General features: G+C 49.9%; 2 protein-coding genes across 8 annotated transcripts in view; one reads left to right on the forward strand and one right to left on the reverse strand.

Moving 5' to 3' along the window:
• LOC127046424 (C-type lectin domain family 4 member F-like) overlaps positions 1-16,958 on the forward strand; it is a 134,122-nt gene extending 117,164 nt beyond the window's left edge. For 2 of the 3 annotated variants that reach the window (XM_050943448.1, XM_050943450.1), the window contains 5 exons: positions 10,398-10,538; positions 11,646-11,783; positions 12,574-12,725; positions 13,605-13,723; positions 14,623-16,958. In XM_050943448.1, the coding sequence (XP_050799405.1) occupies positions 10,398-10,538; positions 11,646-11,783; positions 12,574-12,725; positions 13,605-13,723; positions 14,623-14,785 (713 nt within the window). In that variant the 3' untranslated portion in view covers positions 14,786-16,958. The remainder of the gene's footprint in view (positions 1-10,397; positions 10,539-11,645; positions 11,784-12,573; positions 12,726-13,604; positions 13,724-14,622) is intronic. The other variant, XM_050943449.1, reaches the window with a different exon arrangement.
• The window catches only part of LOC127046421 (C-type lectin domain family 4 member F-like), a 280,381-nt gene that overhangs the window by 209,160 nt on the left and 44,464 nt on the right, over positions 1-26,757 (reverse strand). The window lies entirely within an intron of this gene.

The raw sequence follows: 26,757 nt of genomic DNA on the forward strand, positions 1-26,757 counted from the left end.
CTGCCCCTCCGGGCGCTTCCCACAGCGAGCCCACCCCAGCGGGGTCCTGGGGAAGCCACCGGGTCCTGCACCCCCACTTTGCAGTCAGACGTGACTCTCAGCCAGCCAGTAACACAGAGGTTTATTCGATGACAGGAACAGGGTCTAAAACAGAGCTTGTAGATACAGCGAACCGGACCCCTCGGCTGGGTCCATTCTGGGGGCAGCGAGCCAGACCCCCAGGTCTGCCCTCCACCATTGACCCCAGCCAGCTCCAGACTAACAACTCCTCCCCGCCCCTCCTCTCTCCTCAGCCCCTTTCCCGGGCCAGGAGGTCACCTGATCCCTTTGTCTCCAACACCTTCAGCTGGCACCTTTGCAGAGGAGGGGCCCAGGCCATCAGTTGCTAGGAGACAGAGTGCCAGGCATTTAGGTGCACTGGCCCTTGGCTCTGCCAGATATTTAAGAACTGCCATGGGGACACTGAGGCACCAACACAGTACTCAGAGAAAACATTAAGAACTTTCCCAGTTCGTCACATCTCTCCCCCCTTCGAGATCGAACTGAGCGAGGTCACTCCTGCCAGTGACCTGGGGAAGTTCGAACCCACCAACGTTCCCATGGATGCCCCAGCATCTCTCCCATTCCTCGGTGCGAGTTACACCAGGACAGTCCAGTCTCACGCCCTCCCTTAGGTCGGGTGTGCTTGATGGCACTCTCAGCCTGCATGTGGGAAGGTTTATGCGGCTTGAACCCTTTTGCTACCCCAGTACCTCTGGGGTCCAAACTGGGACGGGGTCTTCTCCCAGCACTTAAGAGCCCCCATCTTGGCCTTGGCCAGCTCTGGGCTTGGGCAGCCGCTTCCCACTTTGTGGCCCAGACACAACACCTCTGCCATCCCCCCTTACACTTTCCAGCTTCTACCGTCAGTCCCACCTCCTTGAGGCAGCCCAGCCCCCTCTTCACCTGGGACACCTGTTCCTCCCAGGTCTGGCTAAAGGTGCACATGTTATCAGTGTCTGCCAGGGCCCAGTTCTCCATCTCCCTCTGCTTGTCTAGAATCTCCCCAGGCCTAGGCATGGGGTCGGCATCGGACACTGTGATGGCTTTAAGCTTCTGATAGCCCCCATAAAACCAGATCTTCCTGTCTCCTTTGGGGATCAGCCCCATGGGTGAGGCCCATGGGCTGTAAAACGGCTGGATCCCATCTAAAGCCAGCATGCCCTTGACCTCTCTCTCCAGGTTCTGGGCTGCTTTCCCAGTGACTCTGAACGGGGAACACCTGATGGGGAGATTGGCTCCCACCTCAGGGAAGAGATCCCCCTGGGGGTCTTCCCCCTTCTCCATCCAATCCTCCCTCTTCAGGTCCAGGGGTCCCCTCACTCTCCTCCCATCCAGCAGCTCAAATGGGAATAACCCTGTGGATTCCTGGGGCACGACCAGCTGCCTCCCGATTCCCCCCAGTTCTACTTCCCCTTGGGGAGCCCATTCCGGGTACAGGAATCCCTTCTCCTGCAGGACTCTGTCCCTGCAGCCTTCCCCAAGGGGGTTTGCAGCTCTGTGGCCAGCAAGTTCCCTTAGCTTCTCCAAGGAGGGATCCCTCTGCAGCTCGGTCTGGGATTCAGCTGCTGGGGCAGGGAGTGGGACCTGCTCCCTCTCGCTGGCTGGGCCGGGGGTCACAGCCCCCCTGAGTCCTGTCCCTGGTAGCTCCCTCCCTGCTGTGTAATCACTTCCCAGCAGCACGTCTGGACCAGGCAAACCTGTTTGGCAGCTGACCTGCCCTGTCTGGGTGTCTCCCCACTCAGCTGGGGTCTCAGCTCCCCCCGTGCTCAGCGCTGTCCTTGCTGTCCCAGTGGGGGCAGGCAGCGAGCTCTCTGCTCTGGTCCCAGCATCAGAGCCAGTGTGAGCCCCCTCTCCGGTGTGCAGGGGGGCGGGGAGCATCTCTCCCTCCCACTCAGCCCCAGCGGGCTGGTTACAGGTAGGCAGGTATCCTGAGCCCTGCAGCCCCTCCCCACTGCCAGCCAGGTTATTTGCATTTTCACTGACCATTTCCATCCTAGCCAATTGGTTCCCTGGATTTGAATTCAAACCCTCGACTGTTACAGGAGCGGGGCCTGGATCCTTTCCCATGGGGAGACAGCCACCCCCCAACAGGGCCTCCCAGCCGATATCCTGGAGAACCCCAACTACCAGCCAGCCCGACGCCTCCTGGGTCTGCACAGGGATCTGGGTCATAGGCAGGGCGAGGGGCCTCATCCCAGGGAACTTCACCCAGGTCCCACAGCCCCTCAGCATCTGGGGCTGCACCACCACAGTTCTCTCTGTCCCAGGGTCTCGCCCCTGCAGGCGTGTTTCCCCACTGACCCCTGGGCAGCCCCCTATGTCTCTCTGATCCACCATCACCAGTCCACGCTGCTGCTGCTTCTCATGCAGCTTTTCCTCGGGTTCTTGCTTTCTCTCACGGTCCTCTCGCTCTCTCGGGCTCTGCTCCCATCCCATCCGTCTCCAATCTCCTGATGGGGAACCCAATCGTGAAGACCCTCGTCTGATTGGGGACCAGACTCCCGGGGATGCCTGGCTGATGCTCCAGCTGCTCCCAGATCCTCTTGTAGCCCCATCTGGGTCAGGAATCTGCTCCTCAGAGTGGTCCTCCTCCTCCAACTGCACGATTAACTGTGCCTTGGTGAACGTCCCCATGCGTAACCCTCTCTTTGTGCACAGGATTACAATGTCCTTCTTAAGGAGATGGTGATAGGCCATCACTTTACCATTCCCAAGTGGCTCTGGACTCACAGGCCTGTGTGCTCTTGGCTCCCCAATGTTTCCAGGAAGAACCCCTGGTGTGCCAGCCCTTCTTGTGATCACCACCTCTTTGCCAGGGTCGAGCTGCAGACTCCTCCGCCCCTGGGACTGCTCCTGCAATCCCCAGGGGAACCCTGCTACTGCAAAAATCCTTCTCTTTCCCAGGGTCGAGCGGCAAGCTCCTCTGCCCCTGAGACTGCTCGCTGCAGTCCTCAGGGGGACCCCGTTACTCCAACAGTCCTTCTCGTTGGTCACACACTCTCAGAGGTTAACCACCCCCTGAAATCGTCCCTCTTTGAGCCTTCAGCACGCCCGGTCCTCATTATCCCTCCTTTGTTTTACTGCTCCCCAGTCACTTACTGCAAGCAGCGCCATTCACGGGGTGCAGTACGTCCCGCCGCTGCCACCAGTTGTCATGGAGTCACCAGGCGATGCTCTGGAACTGCTCCCCACAAAGCCAGGCAGGACTTTGGGGAGCCTCCTCTCCCTTGGAGCAGACTTGCTCAGGGCAAGAAGCTCACACGGCTTCACCTCCTGGGTCTCTCCTTGGAGCATTCAGCATCCTGTGCCCCTCCGGGCGCTTCCCACAGCGAGTCCACCCCAGCGGGGTCCTGGGGAAGCCATCGGGTCCTGCACCCCCACTTTGCAGTCAGACGTGACTCTCAGCCAGCCAGTAAAACAGAGGTTTATTCAATGACAGGAACAGGGTCTAAAACAGAGCTTGTAGATACAGCGAACCGGACCCCTCGGCTGGGTCCATTCTGGGGGCAGCGAGCCAGACCCCCAGGTCTGCCCTCCACCCTTGACCCCAGCCAGCTCCAGACTAACAACTCCTCCCCGCCCCTCCTCTCTCCTCAGCCCCTTTCCCGGGCCAGGAGGTCACCTGATCCCTTTGTCTCCAACACCTTCAGCTGGCACCTTTGCAGAGGAGGGGCCCAGGCCATCAGTTGCTAGGAGACAGAGTGCCAGGCATTTAGGTGCACTGGCCCTTTGCTCTGCCAGATACTTAAGAACTGCCATGGGGACACTGAGGCACCAACACAGTACTCAGAGAAAACATTAAGAACTTTCCCAGTTCGTCACATTTAGGAAAAACATTTTCACTAGGAGGGTGGTGAAACACTGGAATGGGTTACCTAGGGAGGTGGTGGAATCTCCTTTCTTAGATGTTTTTAAGGTCAGGCTTGACAAAGCCCTGGTTGAGGTGATTTAGTTGGGGATTGGTCCTGCTTTGAGCAGGGGATTGGACTAGATACCTCCTGAGGTCCCTTCCCACCCTGAGATTCTATGATTCTATGAAAACACAAGGGAAAAATGCAGTCTGCACTGGGTGACAGAGAAGCTCTTTACTGTAAAAGCTGAGAACTGTAAACTGAGTACATTAGTGAGAGGCAGCTTCACTCTTTGGTTAGCGTGAGAGACGCCACTTCTGCAATCTAAGGGGATTATCTGGGCCTCTTGAGCGTTGTCTGCTGGTTCCAGGAACCACACCCCATGGGGGAGCGGCGCGAGCTAATGGCTGAGGCCCAGATCAGAGAGGGAGAGGGTGGGGCAGACTGAGACTTTCAGGGAGAGGAGAATCTGATGGTCTTGTGTCTCCAATCAGCTGCCGTTCACCCTGGGGAGACCAAATCCAGAGCACACTGAGCACACTTACTTCTGTCTACACATAGATCCTGGCTCGAATGCAGCTCTAGTCTTCTCCCTTTAATGTGCAGGGGAGACATAGTCTTCGGGCTTTGCCCTGTGATTCGCCCCTTGGCTGCCTTGCAGGGATGAGCCCAGCATCCTGGGGATGGGTTATCAGACAGGGATGCTGTAGAAAGGCCCTTCTGAGCACACTGCTGCTGTCAACCCCACTTTTCTCCTGCAAAGAATCATTTTCCCCTCATTTCACTGCCTCGTTGTATTCATATTTCATAAGTTGTTTCAGGTTCCTTTTCTCATTTAAAAATGCTCCTTTGGGCCTGGACTTCACAAGCCCTAAACTTCCCTTTCAAGAAATGCTTAGGCAGGGGGGAAATCCTGCTCCCAGATCTCTCTCACAGGACGCCTGCCTGGCACTAGAGTCACTCCTGATTTAGGGAGGGTCGCTTTTCACATTCGAGTTCCGGTCGGTTCTGACCTTATTTGGCCTCATTCCGCTGTTGCTGTTAACCACAGTCGGGGAACAGGAGGCTGAGCAGTTATTAGATTTGGGGGGTGGAGTTTCCTCGGTCAGTGGCATTTGAGCTGTAACTTTCCATGGATACGTTTCTTCTTCTCCTTCAAGGAAACTGTTGCGAAACATCATTCCCTTGGCAGCACAGGGGGCGGGGCATCGTCACTGCTGTCCTTCTCCTCCTGAGTCTGGCCCTGGCCACGTCCCTCCTTGCTGTGACGCTTCTGTGTAAGTTCAACTGCAGCTCCAAGCCCAACGTTTGCCAACTTCCATACAGGCCAGCTGGCTCGACTCGGGGGAGGGGGGAGGGGGCACCTCCACATTTCAGCAAAATATCGACCGCGTTTCCAGTCTGTCCCTCCAAATAAATCTCCTACTCCAGGGAGTTCGAATGGAGTTGTAAGATCTTGCCCTGCTGGTTTGATACTGGCACAGGCTTTCTAAGTCTAACGATGGTCCAGCACTGGCACAGGTCACCTGCGGAGGCTGTGGAATCCCCATCACGGGAGGTTTTTAAGGCCAGGTTAGACAACCACCTGTCAGGGATGGTCTGGGTGAGCTTCATCCTGCCTGAGCATCAGTTCAGGGACTTCAGATCACATGTGGCTGCCCCACATGCTCTACCTGCACTCTAAGGGTCACGCTGGGTCCTTTCCACATATCACCAGCATGAGCCTCAGCCCCTGGCGTCCTCATGGCACAATTGAAATGCCCTATGGAGAGACCATACGGCCCAGTGGTTCGGACACTTGTCTGGGGGCTCAGACTGCTGGGTTTAATTCCCTGCTCTGCCAAAGAATCCTTGCCTTGGAGCCAGCAAACCGCTGAAAACAGGGAGCTGGAATGGAGAGCTCTTACATAGGTTAAGGGTTTGTTACAGAAGTGGATGGGTGAGATTCTGTGGCCTGCATTGTGCAGGAGGTCAGACTAGATGATCATAATGGTCCCTTCTGACCTTAAAGTCTATGAGTCTGAGAGGGGAGACAAGCCCCTGTTCCTTAGGGGCAGTGAGTGGCAAAGACGACTGGTGCCTCCCCGTGCTGAGGGGCCACAATCTAAAGGGAAGGCCACGTGACCACCCCACATGTCTCCTCTGCCCAGCAACCCCTGCGCCCAGCCCAGGGCCACCATGCACTCCCCGCCCCACCAGAGTTACCTGTGGGGGGCTCTGTCCTTCTCCCACCACGCCTCCCCCCAGCACATTTGGCCAATCTCCCTGGCAGCCGGACCTGGGCGAGGAGCAGGAGGGAGCCGCGTCTCATGTGGCTGAAGCCGGCTGCTCCAGGTCACTGCTCCGTGCAGGGCAACAGCTGCCTGAGAGCCTTCCTGGGGGCGCAGGGCCGGGACACTCCCACCAGGGCCCTGCTGCTGGGGACAGGGGCCGAGTGAGCTGGAAAAGTGCCGGGGAGAGAGGGGAGTCCAGCTTGCTCGAACCCTGTCCCTGGTAGCCTGGCCTTGATGGGGTAGCCCCCACCACCTCCCCACCAGGCTCTCTCAGGCAGCTGCCGCACTGCACAGAGCAGTGACCCTGAGAGGCCAACATGAGAAGCGTCTGGTCCTGCCCCCTCCGCTCCCTACCTGGGCCCGGCTGCCAGGGATGGGGCAGAGCATGCCGGAGGTCAGCATCATTAGGGAAGGACACAGCCCTTCTTCCTCCTCCCCCCTGGCATGCCAACCAGAAATCTGGGTGGTGCTTCACCCTGCACACACCCCCTATGCGTCGCCTCTGGCAAGTGGGTTCTGGAGAGTTTGCTGGCTTGCAAAGGCTGGTGCAGGCCGTGCACTGAGAGATGCAGAGCCTGTGAGCACATGAGATCAGGGGAAGGGCTTCCCTAGTTAGGAGGTGTAACAATGCTGGCTTTGGGTGAGACCAGTTCAGGACAAATTGCTTGGAGCAGGGCAGTTAGCACCCAAGGCTGGGGTTTTTCCACCTCTAAGGCAAACCAAACCAGCCAGACAGAGAGGACTTTGGTTTTTACCACACTGGCCAACCACAAGTCACACAAGCAATTTCCTTAGACACTCCGGTTTCCCAGTATCACAACTGTGTTTATTTCTTCCTTCACTAAGGCCATAGAGGAACACTCCTGCAGCCAGACTAATTCTCTGTACGAGCTATTCTGAAAGGTAGTGAGGTTCCCTGCTTGTCCTGGAGAGAGAAGAGCCCTGGCTACAGAGGGCCAGGAAGAAGAGAAGCGTAGCTAGTCCTACAAGAATCATAGAATATTGGGGTGGGAAAGGACCTTAGGAGGTCATCTAATCCAACCCCCTGCTCAAAACAGGGCTAATCCCCAGATTTTTACCCCAGTTACTTAAATGGCCCCCTCAAGGATTGAACTCTCAACGCTGCATTTAGCAAACCAGCACTCAAACCACTGAGCTGTCCCTCCCCCTCTTAACTGGGAAGAGAACGTACATACCCAGAGTTCAGAGCCCCAGGAGGACAGAGGATGGCTTGCAGTAGATCACAAGGAAGAACAAAAGGTAAGAGGACTTGCATTCAGAAGGAACGGGAGGAAGGCTGGAGAATGGCACCAACACCAGGAAGAGGCAGGTCTACATGATTGGTGACTTCTTACTAAGAAGAATGGACAGACCTGGCACCAGAGCTGATCCAGGGAACAGAAGGATGAGCTGTCTGCCAGAGCTAAGATATGGGATGTGGACCTGATGCTGAAGAGGATCCTAATGGGAGCAGGAAGGAATCCACTGATTGTCCTTCATGTGGGAACAAATGATACTGCTAGATTCTTGCTGGAATGGATCAAGGGAGATGATGCCAGGCTGGGAAATACACTTAAAGAAATAGAGGCTCAGGTGATCTTCAGTGGTATTCTACCTGTCCTTAGAGGAGAATGGAGGTCAAACAAGATGATGATGATCAATTCAGGCTCAGGCCGTGCCGCTATAAGGATCTCAGGGATGTTCGACCACTGGGAGGCATTCACGGACAAAGGACTCTTCTCATGGGATGGACTCCCCCTGAGTAGGACGGGAAATAGATTCTGGGATGAAGGGTGGCACAACTAGTTAAAAGAGCTTTAAGCTTGGAATTCAGGGGAGACAGCTGAGAGATGCTCATGTAACCTCCACTTCTGATTCTAATATTGAGCAGGAGAAAATCAAGTAAGAGCAGACACAGCAATGGAGAAAGGAACAGCAGAGGGAAAGAGAACGGACATCAAGAGGAAAAACAGTTCCCAAACCAATGATGCTAACAACCAAGTAGTAGGTGATACTGGCAGTAGCATGACTGTGCCTAATCACGTGAGGAGCCCTGGCGAAGCCGAGCGGAAACAACTAAGGTGTCTATGCACCAATGCAAGAAGCCTGGGAGACAAAATGGAGGAACTAGACCTACTGGTGCAGGAAGTGAAACCAAATGTTATGGGGATAACAGAAACATGGTGGAATAGTAGCCAGGATTGGCGTACAGACAATGGAGAGTATGTGCTGTTCAGGAAAGACAGAAATGAAGGTGAAGCTGGTGCAGTAGCGTTGCATATTGATGAGGAGATAGACTGACTGTAAAGAAATTGAAAGTGCTGCAACAGATAAATGAAAGACTGTTTGGGTCAAAATCACTTTGGGGAAGAAAGCTACCACAGTCTCCCCCTGAGATAGTGCTTGGGGTCTGCTACTGACCCCCTGGATCTATGGTCTGCAAGTAGGGCCTTGATTTCAAAATTGGAAACTTAAAAATATTAAGGCAATTAACTAGGGGAATGGACTGGGCGGAAGGACTCAAGGATCTGAAAGTGGGGGAGGTTTGGAATTATTTTCAGTCCAAGTTGCAGAAGCTCTCTGAAGTCTGCATCCCAAGCAAGGGGAAAAGCTTCCTGGGGAAGGGTTGCAGACCAGACTGGATGAACAAGCGTCTCACACAGGTGATTAAGAGAAAGTAGAAATCCTACAAGGAATGGAAAATGGGATGGATCAGGAAGAAAAGCCACATCCTGGAGGTCAGAAAGGTCATGGAGGATGTGTTGGAGATAGAAGATAATCTAGGCATGGGCAAATGACTAAGCAAATACTTTGCCTCCATTTTTAATAAATGGAATGAGGACTTTAGGACTAGTGGCAGGCTGGCTAATAGGAACAAGGGTATGGAAGAAAAAATTCTCACATCTGAGGAGGAAGACAAGCTCGAACAGCTTAATAGGACCAAACTGGGGGTCCTGGATAATCTACATCCAAGAATATTAAAGGAACTGGCACCTGAAGTTGCAAGTCCACCTGCAAGGATTTTTAGTGAATCCATAAACTCAGGAGTCAGGCCCTATGACTGGAGAATTGCTAATGGAGTTCCTATATTTTAGAAACAGGAAAAAAGTGATCCGGGAAACTGCAGACCTTTTAGTTTGACATCAGTTGTATGCTAGGTCCTTGAACAAATTCAGAAAGAGAAAGTAGTTAGGGCATAGAGGTTAACGGTAAATGGGATAAAATACAACAGGGTTTTACAAAAGGTAGATCATGCCAGACCAACATTGTCTTTCTTTGAGAAGATAACTGATTTTTTAGACAAAGGAAATGCAGTAGATCTCATCTATCTGGATTTCAGGGCATTTGATACAGTTCCAAATGGGAAATTATGAGTCAAATTGGAGTAGATGGGGATTAATATTGCTGTTAATCCCTATGTGCATGACCTTGCACTTTGCACTACTGAATTTCATCCCATTTCTACTACTCCAGGGGTCAAGGCCATCCAGCTATACTCGTATGATATTCTGGTCCTCCTCCACGCTGGCAACACCTCTCAACTCTGTGTCATCTGCTGATTTCATTAGCGCACTCCCATTTTTGTGACAAAGTCTTTAATAAAAACATTAAATAAAATTTGTCCCAAGAGTGATCTCTGAGGATCTCCACTAGTAGCCTCCTTCCAGCCTGACAGTTCACCTTTGAGCATGACCTGTTGTAGTCTCCCATTTAACTGGGTCCTTATCCACCTTTCAATGGGGTCAGGAAGGAATTTTCCCCACATCAGATTTCCCCACGTCCTCTGCAGCCTGGGGCACGGGTCACTTGCAGGTTTGAACTAGTGTAAATGATGGATTCTCTGTGACTTGAAGTCTTTAGATCTTGATTTGAGGACTTCAGTAACTCAGTCAGAGGTTATGAGCCTATTACAGGAGTGGGTGGGTGAGATTCTGTGGCCTGTGATGTTTTTCCTGAGATTTAATCTCAATCTGTTATGCTGCAGTTTGTAGCTCCCTGCTCCAAGGAGCTGACTCCCTGCATTAAGACGGTGTAACATACACCAGAAGAGAGCCCCGAATGGGGCCTTGGCTGTGCTGGTGTCCCTGCTCGGGAGGGAAGCTTTCCAAGATTAAAATAAAAGACGTCATAGAGAACAGCCTTGCACTCAGAGAATGTTCCTTCTCTGGGCGTGGCTGGTCTCCAGCCGCAGTTTGGTTCAGTCTCTGACCTGTAGACATGTGATTTCTAGATCTCCGGGCACAGAGCAAGCTGCAAGTGGTTGAAGAAGCGGTGCAGAAGCTCCAGGTCTCTCTGCAGCCTGACAACGCCTCGGACGTGTCAGCAAAGGGATCGGACAGTAAGTCGCAGGACGAGGGTCTTAGGCATCAGGGTCAGTTCCCCTCCCTTGGCCTGGAAGCTGAGTACTCTCCTGCCTACAGGGATGGTGGGTGCCGGGCATCCTCCTACTCCCCTCCATACACTTCCCTGCCAGGTGGTCCCATCCCCTGTCTAACGAGCTGCTGCTCTGCACCTTCCTCTGCCAACAGAGGCTCCGTTCCCAGGGATGGGTGGCTGCTCCAGGCTCCCTCCTAGCTCCCTTCCTGGCAGTGGCAGGCTGGCTGCATCCGCCCCATGCTCCTACGCAGGATGCCTAGTGGTCAACATCTTCCGTCCTTTCACTGTTGCTCCCTTCGCTCCGTAGTTTTCGCCTTGGCCCCTGTATTGTCAGGGTTGCATTGGGGGAAAGACGGATGCAGCTCATGAGACACACAGGGCCGAATTCAGACCCTGGTGTAGGCAGGACGTCAGTGGAGCTGCACTCGTGGGTCTCAATTTGCCCCCCAGTCCCTGAGCCCTCCCTGTGCAGCTCCAATAATTTGGGTTCCGGCCACAGTCCCATTGCTGGAGGCAGAGCGCCCCCTTGTGGCCACGTCTCACAACTGTCTGTGTCTGTCTGGCCCAGGGCTGCACATACAAACCCGTCCATGGATCAGGTTATTCAGCGTCCAGTCAGAAAATGGGCCTGAACTGAACCCTGGCACAGAACTCGCCTGAACGCTGGGCTGTTCAAAATCCCAGCCTGGAGCTCAGGGCCAGGGCTCGGGGCCACGGATGTTCTTGCACCCCCAGGTCTGCCCCATGCTGCAGGGGACCCACTCACAGCTCACAAGGAGGGGAGCGATTGGGAAGAGGTGGCTGGGGAGATTGAGGGGACAGGGCTAGAATTCAGGAGCCCTGGGGTCAATTCCCAGCTCTGCTGCAAACTTCCTGTGTGAACTTGGGCACCTCTCCCTGCACCTCAGTTCCCCATCTGTAAAATCATCCTTTATTTCTCCCACCTTGCGTCTATTTTGACTGTGAGCTGTTGAGAGCAGGGACTGTCCCCTACTGTCTGTACAGCGCCTGGCACACAGGGGCCTGCAGGTGCGGCTGTACTGCACGTGCTGATAATCAAGTGTTCTGCATCTCCACTGACATTGCTGTGACTTTCTTCTAGGTGTGCAGCTATTGGCTGAAGCACAGGCAGGAGTCCAGATGCTGAAAGACGTGCTGGGTAATGTCAGTGCAGATCCAGTGCAGATCAAGATCCGGCTGGACATCAGTGCAGCGCGACCAGCAGTCAAAGATTGCTGCAGTAAGTACTAGCTGCAGTGCTGGCAGGTGCCTTTTCTGCTGGTGCTGAGGATGAACGGAGGATTTCAGGCTCCCAGGCTGACAACGCAGCGACTTTCTCCAGCCCCGAGTTCTCTTCCATTGAAAATCACTGGTGGCTGCACCTGTGCCCACACCGTGGTGATCAGTGTGGAGTTAAATTACACCCTAGGCCTCGTTAGCCTAATGGGAGCACCAGGCTGTCAGCTCTTCTTAGACGCTCCAAACCCATCAGGTCACAGGCAAAAAGTGCTCCTGGCATTTCAGCGTATGGGGCGTTACTTTCAGAACCACGCCTGAGCCAGCGTCCCCGGCAGGGTGTTCGGGGAAGTGCCAAAGTGAAAAGACCCGAGACCTTCACCACTTATGATCCATGAAAATTGTTGATACTGAACCGGGAGATATTCCACCTTGGGCAGCTACATCCCCCTCCTGAACTCTCCCTGCCAGCTCAGCTGAACAGTGAGTCTCCCCTTTGCCATTACAGCTGTGCTGCTCTGCACTGGGACCGGCGCCCATGCTCCAGCCCAGATGCAGCTGCATTTCAGTGCTGGGGCAGTGACCCTCTGATGTCAGCTTTCTCCAGCGCTCTTTGGGATCCTTCCTTAGGCCATGAAAGTTACTTATTGTGATGCTGGAGAATCAGGATTCAGAAGTTCCCTTGGCTGGGGGCAGCTGAAGGGCAGGGGAAATGCAGTACTAGTAACCCTGAGCTCCCTGCGTGTGTCCCTGTGACTTTAACCCGGGCGTCTCACCTCAGTCTCTGCTCCTAGGTGATGTGCTGACAAAGCTCTCCAGGGGCTGGAGGTTTTATGGCGGGAACCTCTATTACTTTTCGCAAGGAAGGAAGTCGTGGGAAGAGGCCGAGCGGTTTTGTGTGTCTCAGGACTCGCACCTGACCTCTGTCTCCTCCCAGGCAGAACAGGTGAGTGCAGGAACCTCCTAGGGGTTTGGATGATGGGTCAGGGCCTTGCTTCACACCAGAGGGAGGTAGAAGTTGGCAGCTGAGGTTGCAAACCATTGGAGAGGATGTCAAGCCTTTGTGCCTGACTCAGAGGATTAACCCATCAGTTTAAAAGCAGAGATGCGGCAGAGGAACAGAGCCAAGATCTGGACTTCCCAGAGTCTGGGGTGCCGGGGGAAGGGGATTTGGGTCAGGCTCATTTCTGATTTTCCCTACTTCCAATGTAGCATTTCCTGCAAACCCAATCACCTTTCCCAGTGAGGACCCCTTTGATCCCTCTCCCCAGGCCTGAGCTCCTGCTGGACAATCTAGAAGCCTGTTTCTGGAAGCCTTGTGTGCAAGGGGCCATGCACCTCTCAGAGACTCCTCTCTCCACACGTGCCCACTGTAGCCCTCACCCAGGCCTCTGCGGCACTTTCTGAGGAGGAAAATCCCACCCTCCAACAGGGCCAGACTTTACACCCGGTTCTGCGCTCCGAGCTTTGCCTCCTGCAAAGGCAGGGCGCTGGTGTGAACTCTGAGGTGCCCGTCAGTACCTGCCGATGACCAGCTCTGAGGGGGCCGTGGGGGGAGTGTTCTGAGACAGGTCGCTGCTGTTAGTCCCAGGCAGATACAGATGCAGACACACACACAGAGCTGCTCCAGGGCTTCGTTGGGGTCTCCCAGCTAGTCACTGTCAGTGTTGGGGGCAGGACACCGCGTCTCCCAATGCCCAGTGCCCTGATCACACCGCCAGACGCCCTTTCCTCTTCCCTAAAATCTGTCCTGCCCAGGCAGCTGCGGCTGCATCCTGCAGCCTCTCTTGGGTGACCTGGACATGCTGCAAACTGTGTTGTGCAGGAGTTTCTCACCAAGGAGACCAAGGGACAAAATTACTGGATTGGACTCATCGACCGGGAGACAGAAGGCAGCTGGCGCTGGGCGGATGGCACAGAATACAGAGCAGACGCAAGCAGGGGGTGAGTAAAGCTTGAGAGAAGTGAGTATTTATTACATGTTTGGTCACAAGCTCTTTCAGGCAGGGTCTGTACGGCCCCTTGAGTCTATGCAGCACCCAGCACAGCGGGCCCGATCCTGAGGGAGGCCCCCGGGTGCTGCCACGACAGCAGTGAATCCTCTCAGGAATTTCTGCTAATGCCCCTTTGCTTAGAGCAGGAGCCTAAACACGGAGTGTGTGTTCAGTGCCCACTGAGACCCAGGGCCAGAGCCTCCCCTGGGGTAACTCGACATTGACTTGAATGAACCACAGGGATTTACACCAGCTGAGGATCTGGCCCCAAGTCAACTCAGTACAGCCAGGGGAGTCTGGAGTGAGCGGCAGGTTCCCGCTCTCCTTGGGATTGCCCTGCGCTCTCCCCTCTGTCGGGCTGGGCAAGGGGAGGCTGTGGGGCCGGGGGCATGACAGGAGCCAGCTGCAGTCGGTGCAGTGACCTCAGTGGGCTGTGGGCAAGGCCCATAAGCAGGACCAGGGAGAAGTTACTGACTGACCCCCGCTGCCCTCTCTTCCCGTTCCTGCGTTCCCATCTCGGGGGTGCCTGGGACGTGCTGTGCCACCTGCTCTGGTTCTGGGCACTGAGATCTGAGTTGCTGCTGCTCAGCATTTGGAGCCACACACTGACTTTGGCTCTTTGCTGGCCTGTCAGGCGCAGAGCAGTTGCTATCCCCGGCCATCAGAAGCCCTTTGTTACCATGGCCACAAGAGCTGTGGAGAACTCTGAGGGGTGGCCGGGGGTGCATCGCTTCACAACGTCACTGCTGGGTGTCTTGTTCCCCTGCCAACAACAGAGTCCACAGAGCAGAACTGAGCTCAGGAACTGGCTGTGGTTCTCCACTGAGACATTAACACTCTGATCTGTAGGTTCTGGGAGGAGAATCAGCCAGACAACTGGCATCAGGAGACAGAAGGCAGCGAAGACTGTGTTGAGACCCGCTCAATGGAGCTGAAGTCGTGGAATGATTCCAACTGCACTCTGCCTTCTAGGTGGATTTGTAAGCAGGCCCATAGACAGGCTGGGCTGTGACATGCAGGTCCCAGCAGCTCAGAAAGCCACCTTAATTTCCAAGCTAGAATATTTCCCCGCCACCTGCCGATGAGGAGCCCTGGGCACTGGAGGGGGCCACATGGCATGTGCATTGCAGCGACGCTTTGTCTTGGTGTGATATTTCTGGCTTTAGCATAGACAGCTGCCCTTATGCCACTCAGTGCAGTTGGCTCTGTCATTTGTATGTTTCCAGGTCTGTCACTGAATAATTCCTTGGATCATGTTGTACAGATAAAACTACACAGGATCTTGTCAGGGAGCAAGACAAAGATGCCACATTTATTATGATAACAATTTGATTTATGACCAATAACTAATATCTTAATCCTTATACACACACATTATACCTAATACCTACACACACACACACACACATATCCATCAGATGTTCTGCAGCTGCTGCATGTTTACCAGTCCTGACCATAGCTTGAGTTCCTGGCTTGATTTTGCAGCTTGGTTTCGTAGCTGATGGCGGTAACTGGCCAGGAAAGCCAGGCAGAAGGACAAGCTGGGTCTCTGTTGGGCCTGCACCGATGACCTTCCATGTTGGCAGTAGAACGTTACCCTCCAAAGTCTCCCATCTCACCCATCCTTTTTGTAAGCTTTTCAGTTGTTGGGATAGATATACATATTACATTATATACTAATGTTAGATGTGTAGAAAGCGTGAATAGAAAGGAGTAGTTAAATGATTTACATGTCATCCTGTTTTCTCTCCCCCTTCACATTGCTAAAGAACATGACTACAAGATTTACATAGGCACAATCCAAATTCCAAGGGATGAAAGGGTTAGTGGTAAAACAACACTGTTTCCCAAAGTGTAATAAACAGATAGCTAAGGGTTAATGTTCTTTTACCTGTAAAGGGTTAACAAAGGGAACCAAACACCTGACCAGAGGACCAATCAGGAAACAAGACTTTTTCAAATCTGGGTGGAGGGAAGTTTTGGGTGTGAGTTCTTTGTTCTTTGTCTTGGTTCGGTAACCCTCTCGGCTCTGAGAGTGATCTTTCTATCTCCAGGCTTTCTAATCTTCTGTTTCCAAGTTGTAAGTATAAGGATAGTAAGACAATAGGTTTATATTGTTTTTTTGTATTTACATGTGTGTAGTTGCTGGAATGTGTTAAATTGTATTCTTTTTGGATAAGGCTGTTTATTCATTTTTTCCTTTAAGCAATTGACCCTGTATATTGTCACCTTGATACAGAGACCAATTTTATGTCATTTTTCTTTCTTTTTATATAAAGCTTTCTTTTTAGGACTTGTTTGAGTGTTTTTCACTGGTTAAGGCTAAGAAACGAAGGGAGGGGGAAAATCTCTTTGTGTTAGATTTACTAAGCCTGACTTTGCATAGCCTCTGGGTGAGGGGGGAGAGAGATTTGATCTCTCGGTACTTGTGTTTCAAGGACTTGAAGCAGGAAATCTCCTAGAGTACCCAGGGTGGGGAAATCTGGGAGGAGGTAAAGAGGGTGGAATCCCTTTGTTTAGATTCACGGAGCTTGAATCTGTATATCTCTCCAGGAACCCAGAGAGGGAATACCTGGAGGGGAAGAGGGAGAAGGGAAGTGGGTTATTTCCCTTTGTGGTGAGACTCAGGGCATCTGAGTCTTGGGGGTTCCCCAAGGAAGGTTTTGGGCAGACCAGAGTGAGCCAGACACTGGAATTCTGGCTGGTGGCAGCGATATCAGATCCAAGCTGGTAATTAAGTTTGGAGGTTTCATGTTAGCTTCTCATGTTCTGAACTCTAAGGTTCAGATCTGAGTAGGAAAGTTATGACACAAAGTCCTTATCACCCTCTGGTACAGACTTTCTGTCTTGTTTCTCTAGGCCTCAGATAATTAGTGTTTCTGTCCTTGAGTTAGTTACAGAAATTACTCTAACAATTTACAGCAAGGCTAAGAAGGCAGGCACACATCCAATCATTTAACTACTCCTTTCTATTCACGCTTTCTACACATCTAACATTAGTATATAATGTAATACGTATATCTATCCCAACAACTGAACAGCTCTGGCTCTTAACAAGCATCTTCATTGTCAATTAGCCAGTTCTTGGGGTAACCAGTTTTATGAAAGAATGTTGTTTCATTCATAAAAATTTACTTATGAAGTTACATTAATAAAGTGAACAATTAAAAAACAAATTTCATCAATCAGTTCTACAATCATGGAGTTATTGTTTCATAATCACCCAATAAATAATTATTTGCTTGACTTGAATTTCTAATTTTTGCACCTTTTGATCAGATGTTATGATGATGTCAGAACCATCTATATATACACTTAACACATCCAGTTGTATGTGGTAAGCAAGGTATGTTACAAAATATGTTTCAGCCACCGAGGAGATAAATTCAGGCTCAGCTGGGAGACCGGCTTCAAAAGCTGTTCGAATTCTCCTATCCCTGTGCCACGTATCAAAACATGTCTGTCCCTTCCACCCCAACAAGAGCAGTCCCTCTCAAAACTGTCACTTCCTTGGAAGGATCCAATTGGTTGTTTTTCTGCATCTCAGGTTGCTCTTCCTTCAAAGCTGTGTAATATTTATTTCCAAGGGCATTTATTACAGGAGAAAGATGACAGCCCTGAGGACTGACGTCTACAGCAAGTAGCTCTGCCGATGGACCTTTACCAACACCCTCCCTCCTCACTGGAGATGGGGTTGCTCCATCTCTGAGACCCACTCAGTTCTTAACCAATAAGCTACCAATAATGGTGGTGGTTTGGGGGCCCCTCTCTACCGGGACCACATGATTCTCTCTACAGAAGATGATGAACAGCAACCAGCTGGCAACAACCTTCAGCCATTACCAGCTGGAGTAGATTTAAATTGTTGACCTAGATGTGAAATGCTGTAGGCAGTTACCACTTGCCCAAGGCAGCCTGGCCCTGGGTGAGTTGCCCTGCTATTAGTAATGCGTGTTACGTAGATTCCAGGGCTAGAAGGGACCATTGTGATAATCTAGTCTGTCCTCCTGTATAACACCAGCGAGAGATTGTCACTCAGTTACTCATGCATCAAGCCCATAGCTTGTGGTTGAACTACAGCATGAATTCTAAAAAGCCATTCAATCTTGATTTAAAGATGTTGAGAGATGGAGAATCCACCACATTGCTCAGTAAGTTGTTCCAATGGTTAATTGCTTCTCCATTTCAGCATTAACTAAGCTCTGAGATGACAGGCAGGGGGTCGGAGTTCTTTAAAATACTCACATATTTTTGCTATTGTGTCCATATGAAAGTAAAACAGAACAGCAAGTGAAGTAGACAGCACAGGTACCAAAAACTGCCCAATAAACAAAGAATTGCCCATTTCAGACACCTTTGACAGGAAAAAAAATATTCTAAATTGGGCTGACACTCCTCTCAGCTATGCCCAACCTGCCCAGAACCTGCCCCAATTGCCAGAAGGCCATTAAAAGCTTCCCCATGATTTTTGGAGGGGACAATGTCATGACACACTTCTTAAGGCTGCAATGCTCAGGCCAGGCTGCAATTAGATGGGGAAAAGAATCCTGAGCTGGGTTTATACTCTCGGGGTCTGATTCTGGTCTCTCATACACAGGAGTAACTCAAGACAATAGAATGAGATTGGTGTGAGAACAGAACCTGGCCCTTGCTTTTCAAAGGAATAGCTCAGTTCCAAAGCCAGCATGACTGTGTCTTGACAGCAGAGTGAGTCTTCTGCATGCCTTGGAAATTCTTCTTCCTTGAGGATTTTGAGTCAGGTGACGATATTTCCTGGATAAAAGAATGTTATTGTCTCAGTGGAGAATCAAAGCCACTTTCTGAGCTCAGTTCTGCTGCACGGATTCTGTTGCGAGCAGGGGACCAAGATCCCCAGAAACAATGTGGCAAAACGTTCTGCCCCTTTATCTGCCCATTGCAGAGTTCGCTGGGATGAAATTCAATAGTCCAAATGCAAAGTCATGCACATAGGGACTAACAACATTAATCCCCATCTCCTCCAATTTTACTAATAATTCCCCATGTGAAAATGTATTAAATGCCACTGAAATCCAGATAGATGAGATCTACTGCATTTCCTTTGTCTAAAAAATCACTTATCGTCTCAAAGAAAGAGATCAGGTTGGTTTGGCATCATCTACCTTTTGTAGAACTGTGTTGTATTTTATCCCAATTACTGTTTACCTCTGTCCCTAATTACTTTCTCTATCCAAATGTGTTCTAAAACCATGTATCCAACTGAGGTCAGACTAACAGGCCTGTAGTTTCCTGGGTCACTTTTTCCCTTTCTTAAAATTAGGTAGGATGTTAGCAATTCTCCAGTCACAGGGCACAACCACTGCATTTATGGATTCATTAAAAATCCTTGCTATTGGGCTTGTAGTTGCAAGTTCCTGGAATAGTCGTGGATGGGGATTATTTAGACTCCACAATTAGGTCCCCTTAAGCTGTTTGACTTTGATTTCCACCTCAAAGGTGGTCATTTCTACGTCCATATCCCCATTTCCATTAGCCAGGCTGCCACTACCCCAAAACTCATTTCCCTTTTTAAAATCTGACACACAGTATTCGTTTAGGTGTTGGGCCATGCCTAGATTATCTTTATTCTCCACCTCATCCTCCGTGTTTGGCAAACTCACTCCTTCCTTTCTTATTTCCTTTGTGTTTATATGGCTATAGAATTGTTTACTGTTGGTTTTAATTTCCTTTGCAAGGTCCGATTGTGGTTGACTATTGACAGTTCACGTTATTCCTGCATTTTCTGACCTACAAGGTGTGGCTTTTCTTTCTGATCCATCCCATCTTCTATTCCTTGTAGGATTTCTGCTTTCTCTTAATCACCTGTGTGAGATGCTTGTTCACAACCCTTCCCCAGGAAGTTTTCCCCCTTGCTTGGGATGCAGGCTTCAGAGAGCTTCTGCAACTTGGACTGAAAGTAATTCCAAGCCTCCCCCACTTTCAGATCCTTGAGTTCTTCAGTCCAGTCCATTCCCTTCGTTAATTGCCTTAATATTTTAAGGTTTCCCCTTTTGAAATCTAGGCCCCTAGTTGCAGACCTAGTTTTGTTTATCCTTCCGTTTAGTTGAAACTGATTTAGCTCATGATCACGCGAACCAAAATTGTCCCCTACAACCAGTTCTTTTCTGGTGGTGCTCCCTACTCACCAACACTCAGTCGAAAATGGCATCACCTCTTCTTGGTTTGGTGACTATTTGGTAAAGAAATCTGTCAGCTCTCACAGCCAGGAAAGTGTGGGCTCTACCGACTGCATCTCCTTTCCTTTTATTTCTGTCTTTCCTGAACAGCACTTATCCTTCAATACCTGTACTCTAGTCATGGCTACTACTCCACCATGTTTCTGTCATCCCTGTAACATCTGGTTTCACTTCCTGCACCAGTAGATCTAGTTCTTCCATTTTGTTCCTAGGCTCCTTGCCTTGTGTACAGGCATCTTAATTGTTTCTGCTCGACTTCACCCAGATTCCTCACCCGATTAGGTACAGTCACTCTACTGCCAGCATTGCCTACCTATGGACACTATCTTTCCTCTTGTGGTTCATTCTCCGACCGTCTGCTGTTCCTTTCTCCATTCCTGTTTCTGCTCTTACTTGATTTTTCTCCCACTAAATGTTAAAATCAGAGCTGGAGATTACGTGAGCATCTCCCATCTCCCCTGAATTCCATCTTTAAAGCTCTTTTAATCAGTTATGCCACCCTCCATCCCAGAATCTATTTCCCTCCCTACCCAGCCGGAGTCCGTCCCATAAGAACAGACCTTTGTCCGTGAATGCCTCCCAGTGATCCTACAGCCTAGAGATCCTGACCTGCCAGGAACGTGGGAGCAAGGGGGACGGGCCCAGGGAACTGGGAAATTGATATGGAGATTCCCAAGAGCTGCAGCTTGCTGTGGATGGAGAGCTGGCTGCTAGAGCGTGGTGGCACTGTGAATGGGGAACAAGTGTGCCCAAGGAGTAGAAGGCTTTGGCCCAGATATCCCCTTCAGAAGACTGGATTAGGGATACTGGTGTGAACTCGCCTGGCAGCCCCCAAAGAAGGAATTGGGTGGACTATATGGACAGTGGACCTCTCTATCTGAAGCCTAGCAAGGGAGGTACCTGGATCCCACCAGAAGTTAAAATGAAAAGGAAGGGAGAAGAGGCTCTGGACCTGGGCAGCTTTAGATACAGTACCAGGCACATAGGAGGATTTCCACTTCTGAGCCATTGTCAAGGTATTTTCCCCACTTTGAACTTTAGTGTTCAAAAAGTGGGGACCTGCATGTACCCTTCTAAGCTTAATTCCTAGCTTAGATCTGATAGCACCACCACCAGCCAAAAGTATAGTGTTTTGGCACACTTCCTGTTCCTCCAAAATCCTCCCTGGGGAACCCAAGACCCAAACCCCCTGGGTCTTAAAACGAAGAGAAATAAACCATTCCCCCTCCTTTCCCCCTCCCAGACATTCCCCTCCCTGGGTTACCCTGAGATATAAACTGATCCAAACTCCTTGGATCCTTAAACAGAGAGGAATTAACCTTCCCCCCCACCCTTTCCCCCCACCAATCCCTGGTGAGTTCAGACCCAATTCCCTTGGGTCTTAAACAAAGGGAAAAAAAAATCAATCAGGTTCTTAAAAAAGAAAGCTTTTAATTAAAGAAAGAAAAAAGTAAAAATTATCTCTGTAAAATCAAGATGGAAAATGTTTACAGGGTCTTCAGCTTACATAGACTAGAGGGATTCCCTCCCCCGCAGCCTAAGATACAAGTTACAGCAAACAGAGGTAAAACTCCTTCCAGCAAAATACACACTAGTAAGTTAAGAAAAAAACAAACAAGCCTAATCTACCTTTTCTAGCTAGTACTTACTGTTTTGAACATGAGAGACTGTTTCAGAAAGAGTGGAGAACCTCGTTGCACGTCTGGCCCCTCTTAGCCCCAAGAGCAAACAACGAACAAAAAAACAGCACAAACAAAGACTTCCCCTCACCAAGATTTGAAAGTATCTTGTCCCCCCATTGGTCCTCTGGTCAGGTGTCAGCCAGGTTCATTGAGCTTCTTAATCCTTTACAGGTAAAAGAGACATTAACCCTTAACCATCTGTTTATGACAGCCATGGAAGCAGAAATTGACTTTTCCTTTCCAGATTTAGCTAACAGGAGCTGCTAACAGGGAGTTTGGCAAGGGAGTTTGGAAGGGGAGTAGGAAATGAGTGGGGCTCCCTTGTCGGTCTCATCTGTGACCCATCGGTCCCCTGAACCTATAAACTAAGCCACATCCAAAACCTTTCTGTTTAAAGCAGAGCAGAGCTGACAGGGAGTTGCAGACGGGAATTTGAGAGAGTTTGACAGAGGGAGTCTTACGATGGTGAGGAGGACCCGCAATACCTGTGGCAGCATTGCTTCTGTCTCCTCCACCTGCGCCTGTAGCCAGACAGAGCACCAGAGCATGGATGCTTCTACCCAGATTCTGGTGCGGTTTTGCAGAGACTGTAACTTGCAATTTCCACTTACTGATATCCAGGCTGGGGGTGGCATCCAATGTGAAAGGTGCCTACTGGTGGAGTCTCTCAGGCAGCAGGTGGGAGAGCTACAGGAGGAGGTGGCTAGGCTGAGGAATATCCGTATCCATGAGCAATTCCTGGACAGTATTCATGTGGAGACAGCTGACGTAGCTGTCCCAGTTCACAGGACTACTGACGTACCAGGGGAGGAGGAGATGGCTCAGGGTGTATCTGACACACCAGTGGAGGAGGAGATGGCTCAGGGTGGACACTGGCAGCTGGTTACTTCTGGCAGCAGGCAGTGCTCCACCCCTGCTGCGAACTCTCCTGCTGTGGTAATAGATAACCGTTATGCTCTTCTTGATACAGGAGAGAAGGAATCACGCCCAACAGTTAAGGAGGGGAAGCCTCGTATCCCTAAGGCTGGGAGGTCTGCTGCCACCACTGATAATAAGAAACATAGGGTAGTGGTGGTTGGAGACTCTCTGCTGAGGGGGACGGAGACACCCATCTGTCGCCCTGACCATTCATCCCGGGAGGTATGCTGCGTGCCAGGGGCCCGTATCAGAGATGCTACAGAGGCATTGTTCAGGATTATCCAGCCTTCTGACTACTACCCCATGCTATTCATCCATGTGGGCACAAATGATACTGTGAGGTGTGACACTGAGCGGATCAAGAGCGACTACAGGGCTCTGGGAGTACGGGTTAAGGAGTTTGGAGCGCAGGTGGTATTCTCTTCGATTCTTCCTGTCGAAGGTAGGGGCCCGGGCAGAGACAGATGCATCGTGGAGGTGAATGCCTGGCTGTGAAGATGGTGTCACCAGGAGGGCTTTGGCTTCCTCAACCACGAGATGCTATTCGAGGAAGGACTGCTAGGCACAGATGACGTTCACCTTTCGAGAAGGGGAAAGGCCTTATTTGCGCACAGACTGGCTAACCTAGTAAGGAGGGCTTTAAACTAGGTTCGACGGGGACAGGTGAGCAAACCCCACAGGTAGAGTGGGGAACAAGACCTGGGAGATGAGTTGGAAACAGGAGGGAGCACAGGCTATAATGGCAGAGAGAAAGGAGGGTCAGGGCAAAGCTGGGAGACAAGATCAAACCAGTATCTTAGATGCCTATATACAAATGCAAGAAGTATGGGTAATAAGCAGGAAGAACTGGAAGTGCTAATAAATAAATACAACTATGACATTGTTGGCATTACTGAAACTTGGTGGGATAATACACGCGACTGGAATGTTGGTGTGGATGGGTATAGTTTGATCAGGAAGGATAGACAGGGGAAAAAAGGAGGAGGTGTTGCCTTATATATTAAAAATGTACACACTTGGACTGAGGTGGAGATAGACATAGGAGACGGAAGTGTTGAGAGTCTCTGGGTTAGGCTAAAAGGGGTAAAAAACACGGGTGATGTCGTGCTGGGAGTCTACTACAGGCCACCTAATCAGGTGGAAGAGGTGGATGAGGCTTTTTTCAAACAACTGACAAAATCATCCAAAGCCCAAGATTTGGTGGTGATGAGGGACTTCAACTATCCAGATATATGTTGGGAAAATAACACCGAGGGGCACAGACTATCCAATAACTTCCTGGACTGCATTGCAGACAACTTTTTATTTCAGAAAGTTGAAAAAGCTACTGGGGGGGAAGCTGTTCTAGACTTGATTTTAACAAATAGGGAGGAACTCATTGAGAATTTGAAAGTAGAAGGAAGCTTGGGTGAAAGTGATCATGAAATCATAGTTTGCAATTCTAAGGAAGGGTAGAAGGGAGTACAGCAAAATAGAGACAATGGATTTCAGGAAGGCGGATTTTGGTAAGCTCAGAGAGCTGATAGGTAAGGTCCCATGGGAATCAACACAGAGGGGAAAAACAACTGAGGAGAGTTGGCAGTTTTTCAAAAGGGACGCTATTAAGGGCCCAAAAGCAAGCTATTCCGATGGTTAGGAAAGATAGAAAATGTGGCAAAAGACCACCTTGGCTTAGCCACGAGATCTTGCATGACCTACAAAATAAAAAGGCGTCATATAAAAAATGGAAACTAGGTCAGATCACAAAGGACGAATATAGACAAATAACACAGGAATGCAGAGGCAAGATTAGAAAGGCAAAGGCACAAAATGAGCTCAATCTAGCTATGGGAATAAAGGGAAACAAGAAGACTTTTTATCAATACATTAGAAGCAAGAGGAAGACCAAGGACAGGGTAGGCCCACTGCTCAGTGAGGAGGGGGAAACAGTAACGGGAGACTTGGAAATGGCAGAGATGCTTAATGACTTCTTTGTTTTGGTCTTCACTGAGAAGTCTGAAGGAATGTCTAGTATAGTGAATGCTTACGGGAAGAGGGTAGGTTTAGAAGATAAAAAAAAAGAGCAAGTAAAAAATCACTTAGAAAAGTTAGATGCCTGCAAGTCACCAGGGCCTGATGGAATGCATCCCAGAATACTCAAGGAGTTAATAGAGGAGGTATCTGAGCCTCTAGCTATTATCTTTGGGAAATCATGGGAGACGGGGAGATTCCAGAAGACTGGAAGGGGGCAAATATAGTGCCCATCTATAAAAAGGGAAATAAAAACAACCCAGGAAACTACAGGCCAGTTAGTTTAACTTCTGTGCCAGGGAAGATAATGGAGCAGGTAATCAAAGAAATCATCTGCAAACACTTGGAAGGTGGTAATGTGATAGGGAATAGCCAGCGTGGATTTGTAAAGAACAAATCGTGTCAAACTAATCGGATAACATTCTTTGATAGGATAACGAGCCTTGTGGATATGGGAGAAGCGGTGGATGTGATATACCTAGACTTTAGTAAGGCATTTGATACAGTCTCGCATGATATTCTTATAGATAAACTACTAAAGTACAATTTAGATGGGGCTACTATAAGGTGGGTGCATAACTGGCTGGATAACCATACTCAGAGAGTAGTTATTAATGGCTCCCAATCCTGCTGGAAAGGTATAACAAGTGGGGTTCCGCAGGGGTCTGTTTTGGGACCGGCTCTGTTCAATATCTTTATCAACGATTTAGATGTTGGCATAGAAAGTACGCTTATTAAGTTTGCTGATGATACCAAACTGGGAGGGATTGCAACTGCTTTGGAGGACAGGGTCAAAATTCAAAATGATCTGGACAAATTGGAGAAATGGTCTGAGGTAAACAGGATGAAGTTCAATAAAGATAAATGCAAAGTGCTCCACTTAGGAAGGAACAATCAGTTTCACACATACAGAATGGGAAGAGACTGTCTAGGAAGGAGTATGGCAGAAAGATCTAGGGGTCATAGTGGACCACAAGCTTAATATGAGTCAACAGTGTGATACTGTTGCAAAAAAAGCAAACGTGATTCTGGGATGCATTAACAGGTGTGTTGTAAACAAGACACGAGAAGTCATTCTTCCGCTTTACTCTGCGCTGGTTAGGCCTCAACTGGAGTATTGTGTCCAGTTCTGGACACCGCATTTCAAGAAAGATGTGGAGAAATTGGAGAGGGTCCAGAGAAGAGCAACAAGAATGTTTAAAGGTCTTGAGAACATGACCTATGAAGGAAGGCTGAAGGAATTGGGTTTGTTTAGTTTGGAAAAGAGAAGACTGAGAGGGGACATGATAGCAGTTTTCAGGTATCTAAAAGGGTGTCATCAGGAGGAGGGAGAAAACTTGTTCACCTTAGCCTCCAATGATAGAACAAGAAGCAATGGGCTTAAACTGCAGCAAGGGAGATTTAGGTTGGACATTAGGAAAAAGTTCCTAACTGTCAGGGTAGTTAAACACTGGAATAAATTGCCTAGGGAAGTTGTGGAATCTCCATCTCTGGAGGTATTTAAGAGTAGGTTAGATAAATGTCTATCAGGGATGGTCTAGACAGTATTTGGTCCTGCCATGAGGGCAGGGGACTGGACTCGATGACCTCTCGAGGTCCCTTCCAGTCCTAGAGTCTGTGAGTCTATGAGTCTATAATATTCAGAAAGGGAATCTAGCACCTGCCTTCCAGATTTGAACACCTGCAAATTCAGGAGTGCTCAAGCTCAATTTGGGCAGCTGTTACTTCATTTGTCCCAAATCAGATATGCTGATCCACTGTAACTTGCTGTAGAAAAAGTAGGATAAAATTGAGCAACAAATGCTGCGGTCTTCCCAGTGCAAACTAGGGCTGGAATTGCTATTTTCAACAGCCACTGCCATTTTTTTTAAGTTTTGTTTGTTTAAAAGGAAGACATTGATATTGCATTAGCGAATTCCTCATATAAACAAAGAGTGGAACAAAAGAATAACAAAGGCACCTCAACTTTTCCTCATTTATGTAGGACAGTCTTATAATATGCATCCAGATATCCTCCAATCACACAAGCTGAAAACTGTTCCACTTTACTGCAGTTCTGTAGCCACGCGGGAACCAGTCCTGTCTGTTTTCTGTGCACATCCAAAATTCCTGCTGAATTCAGAAGTGCCTTCCTTTTGTGACCATCCTACCTAATATTT

Source organism: Gopherus flavomarginatus, chromosome 3 (genome assembly GCF_025201925.1).
Source record: "Gopherus flavomarginatus isolate rGopFla2 chromosome 3, rGopFla2.mat.asm, whole genome shotgun sequence".
In the NCBI taxonomy this organism is placed as follows: domain Eukaryota; kingdom Metazoa; phylum Chordata; order Testudines; family Testudinidae; genus Gopherus; species Gopherus flavomarginatus.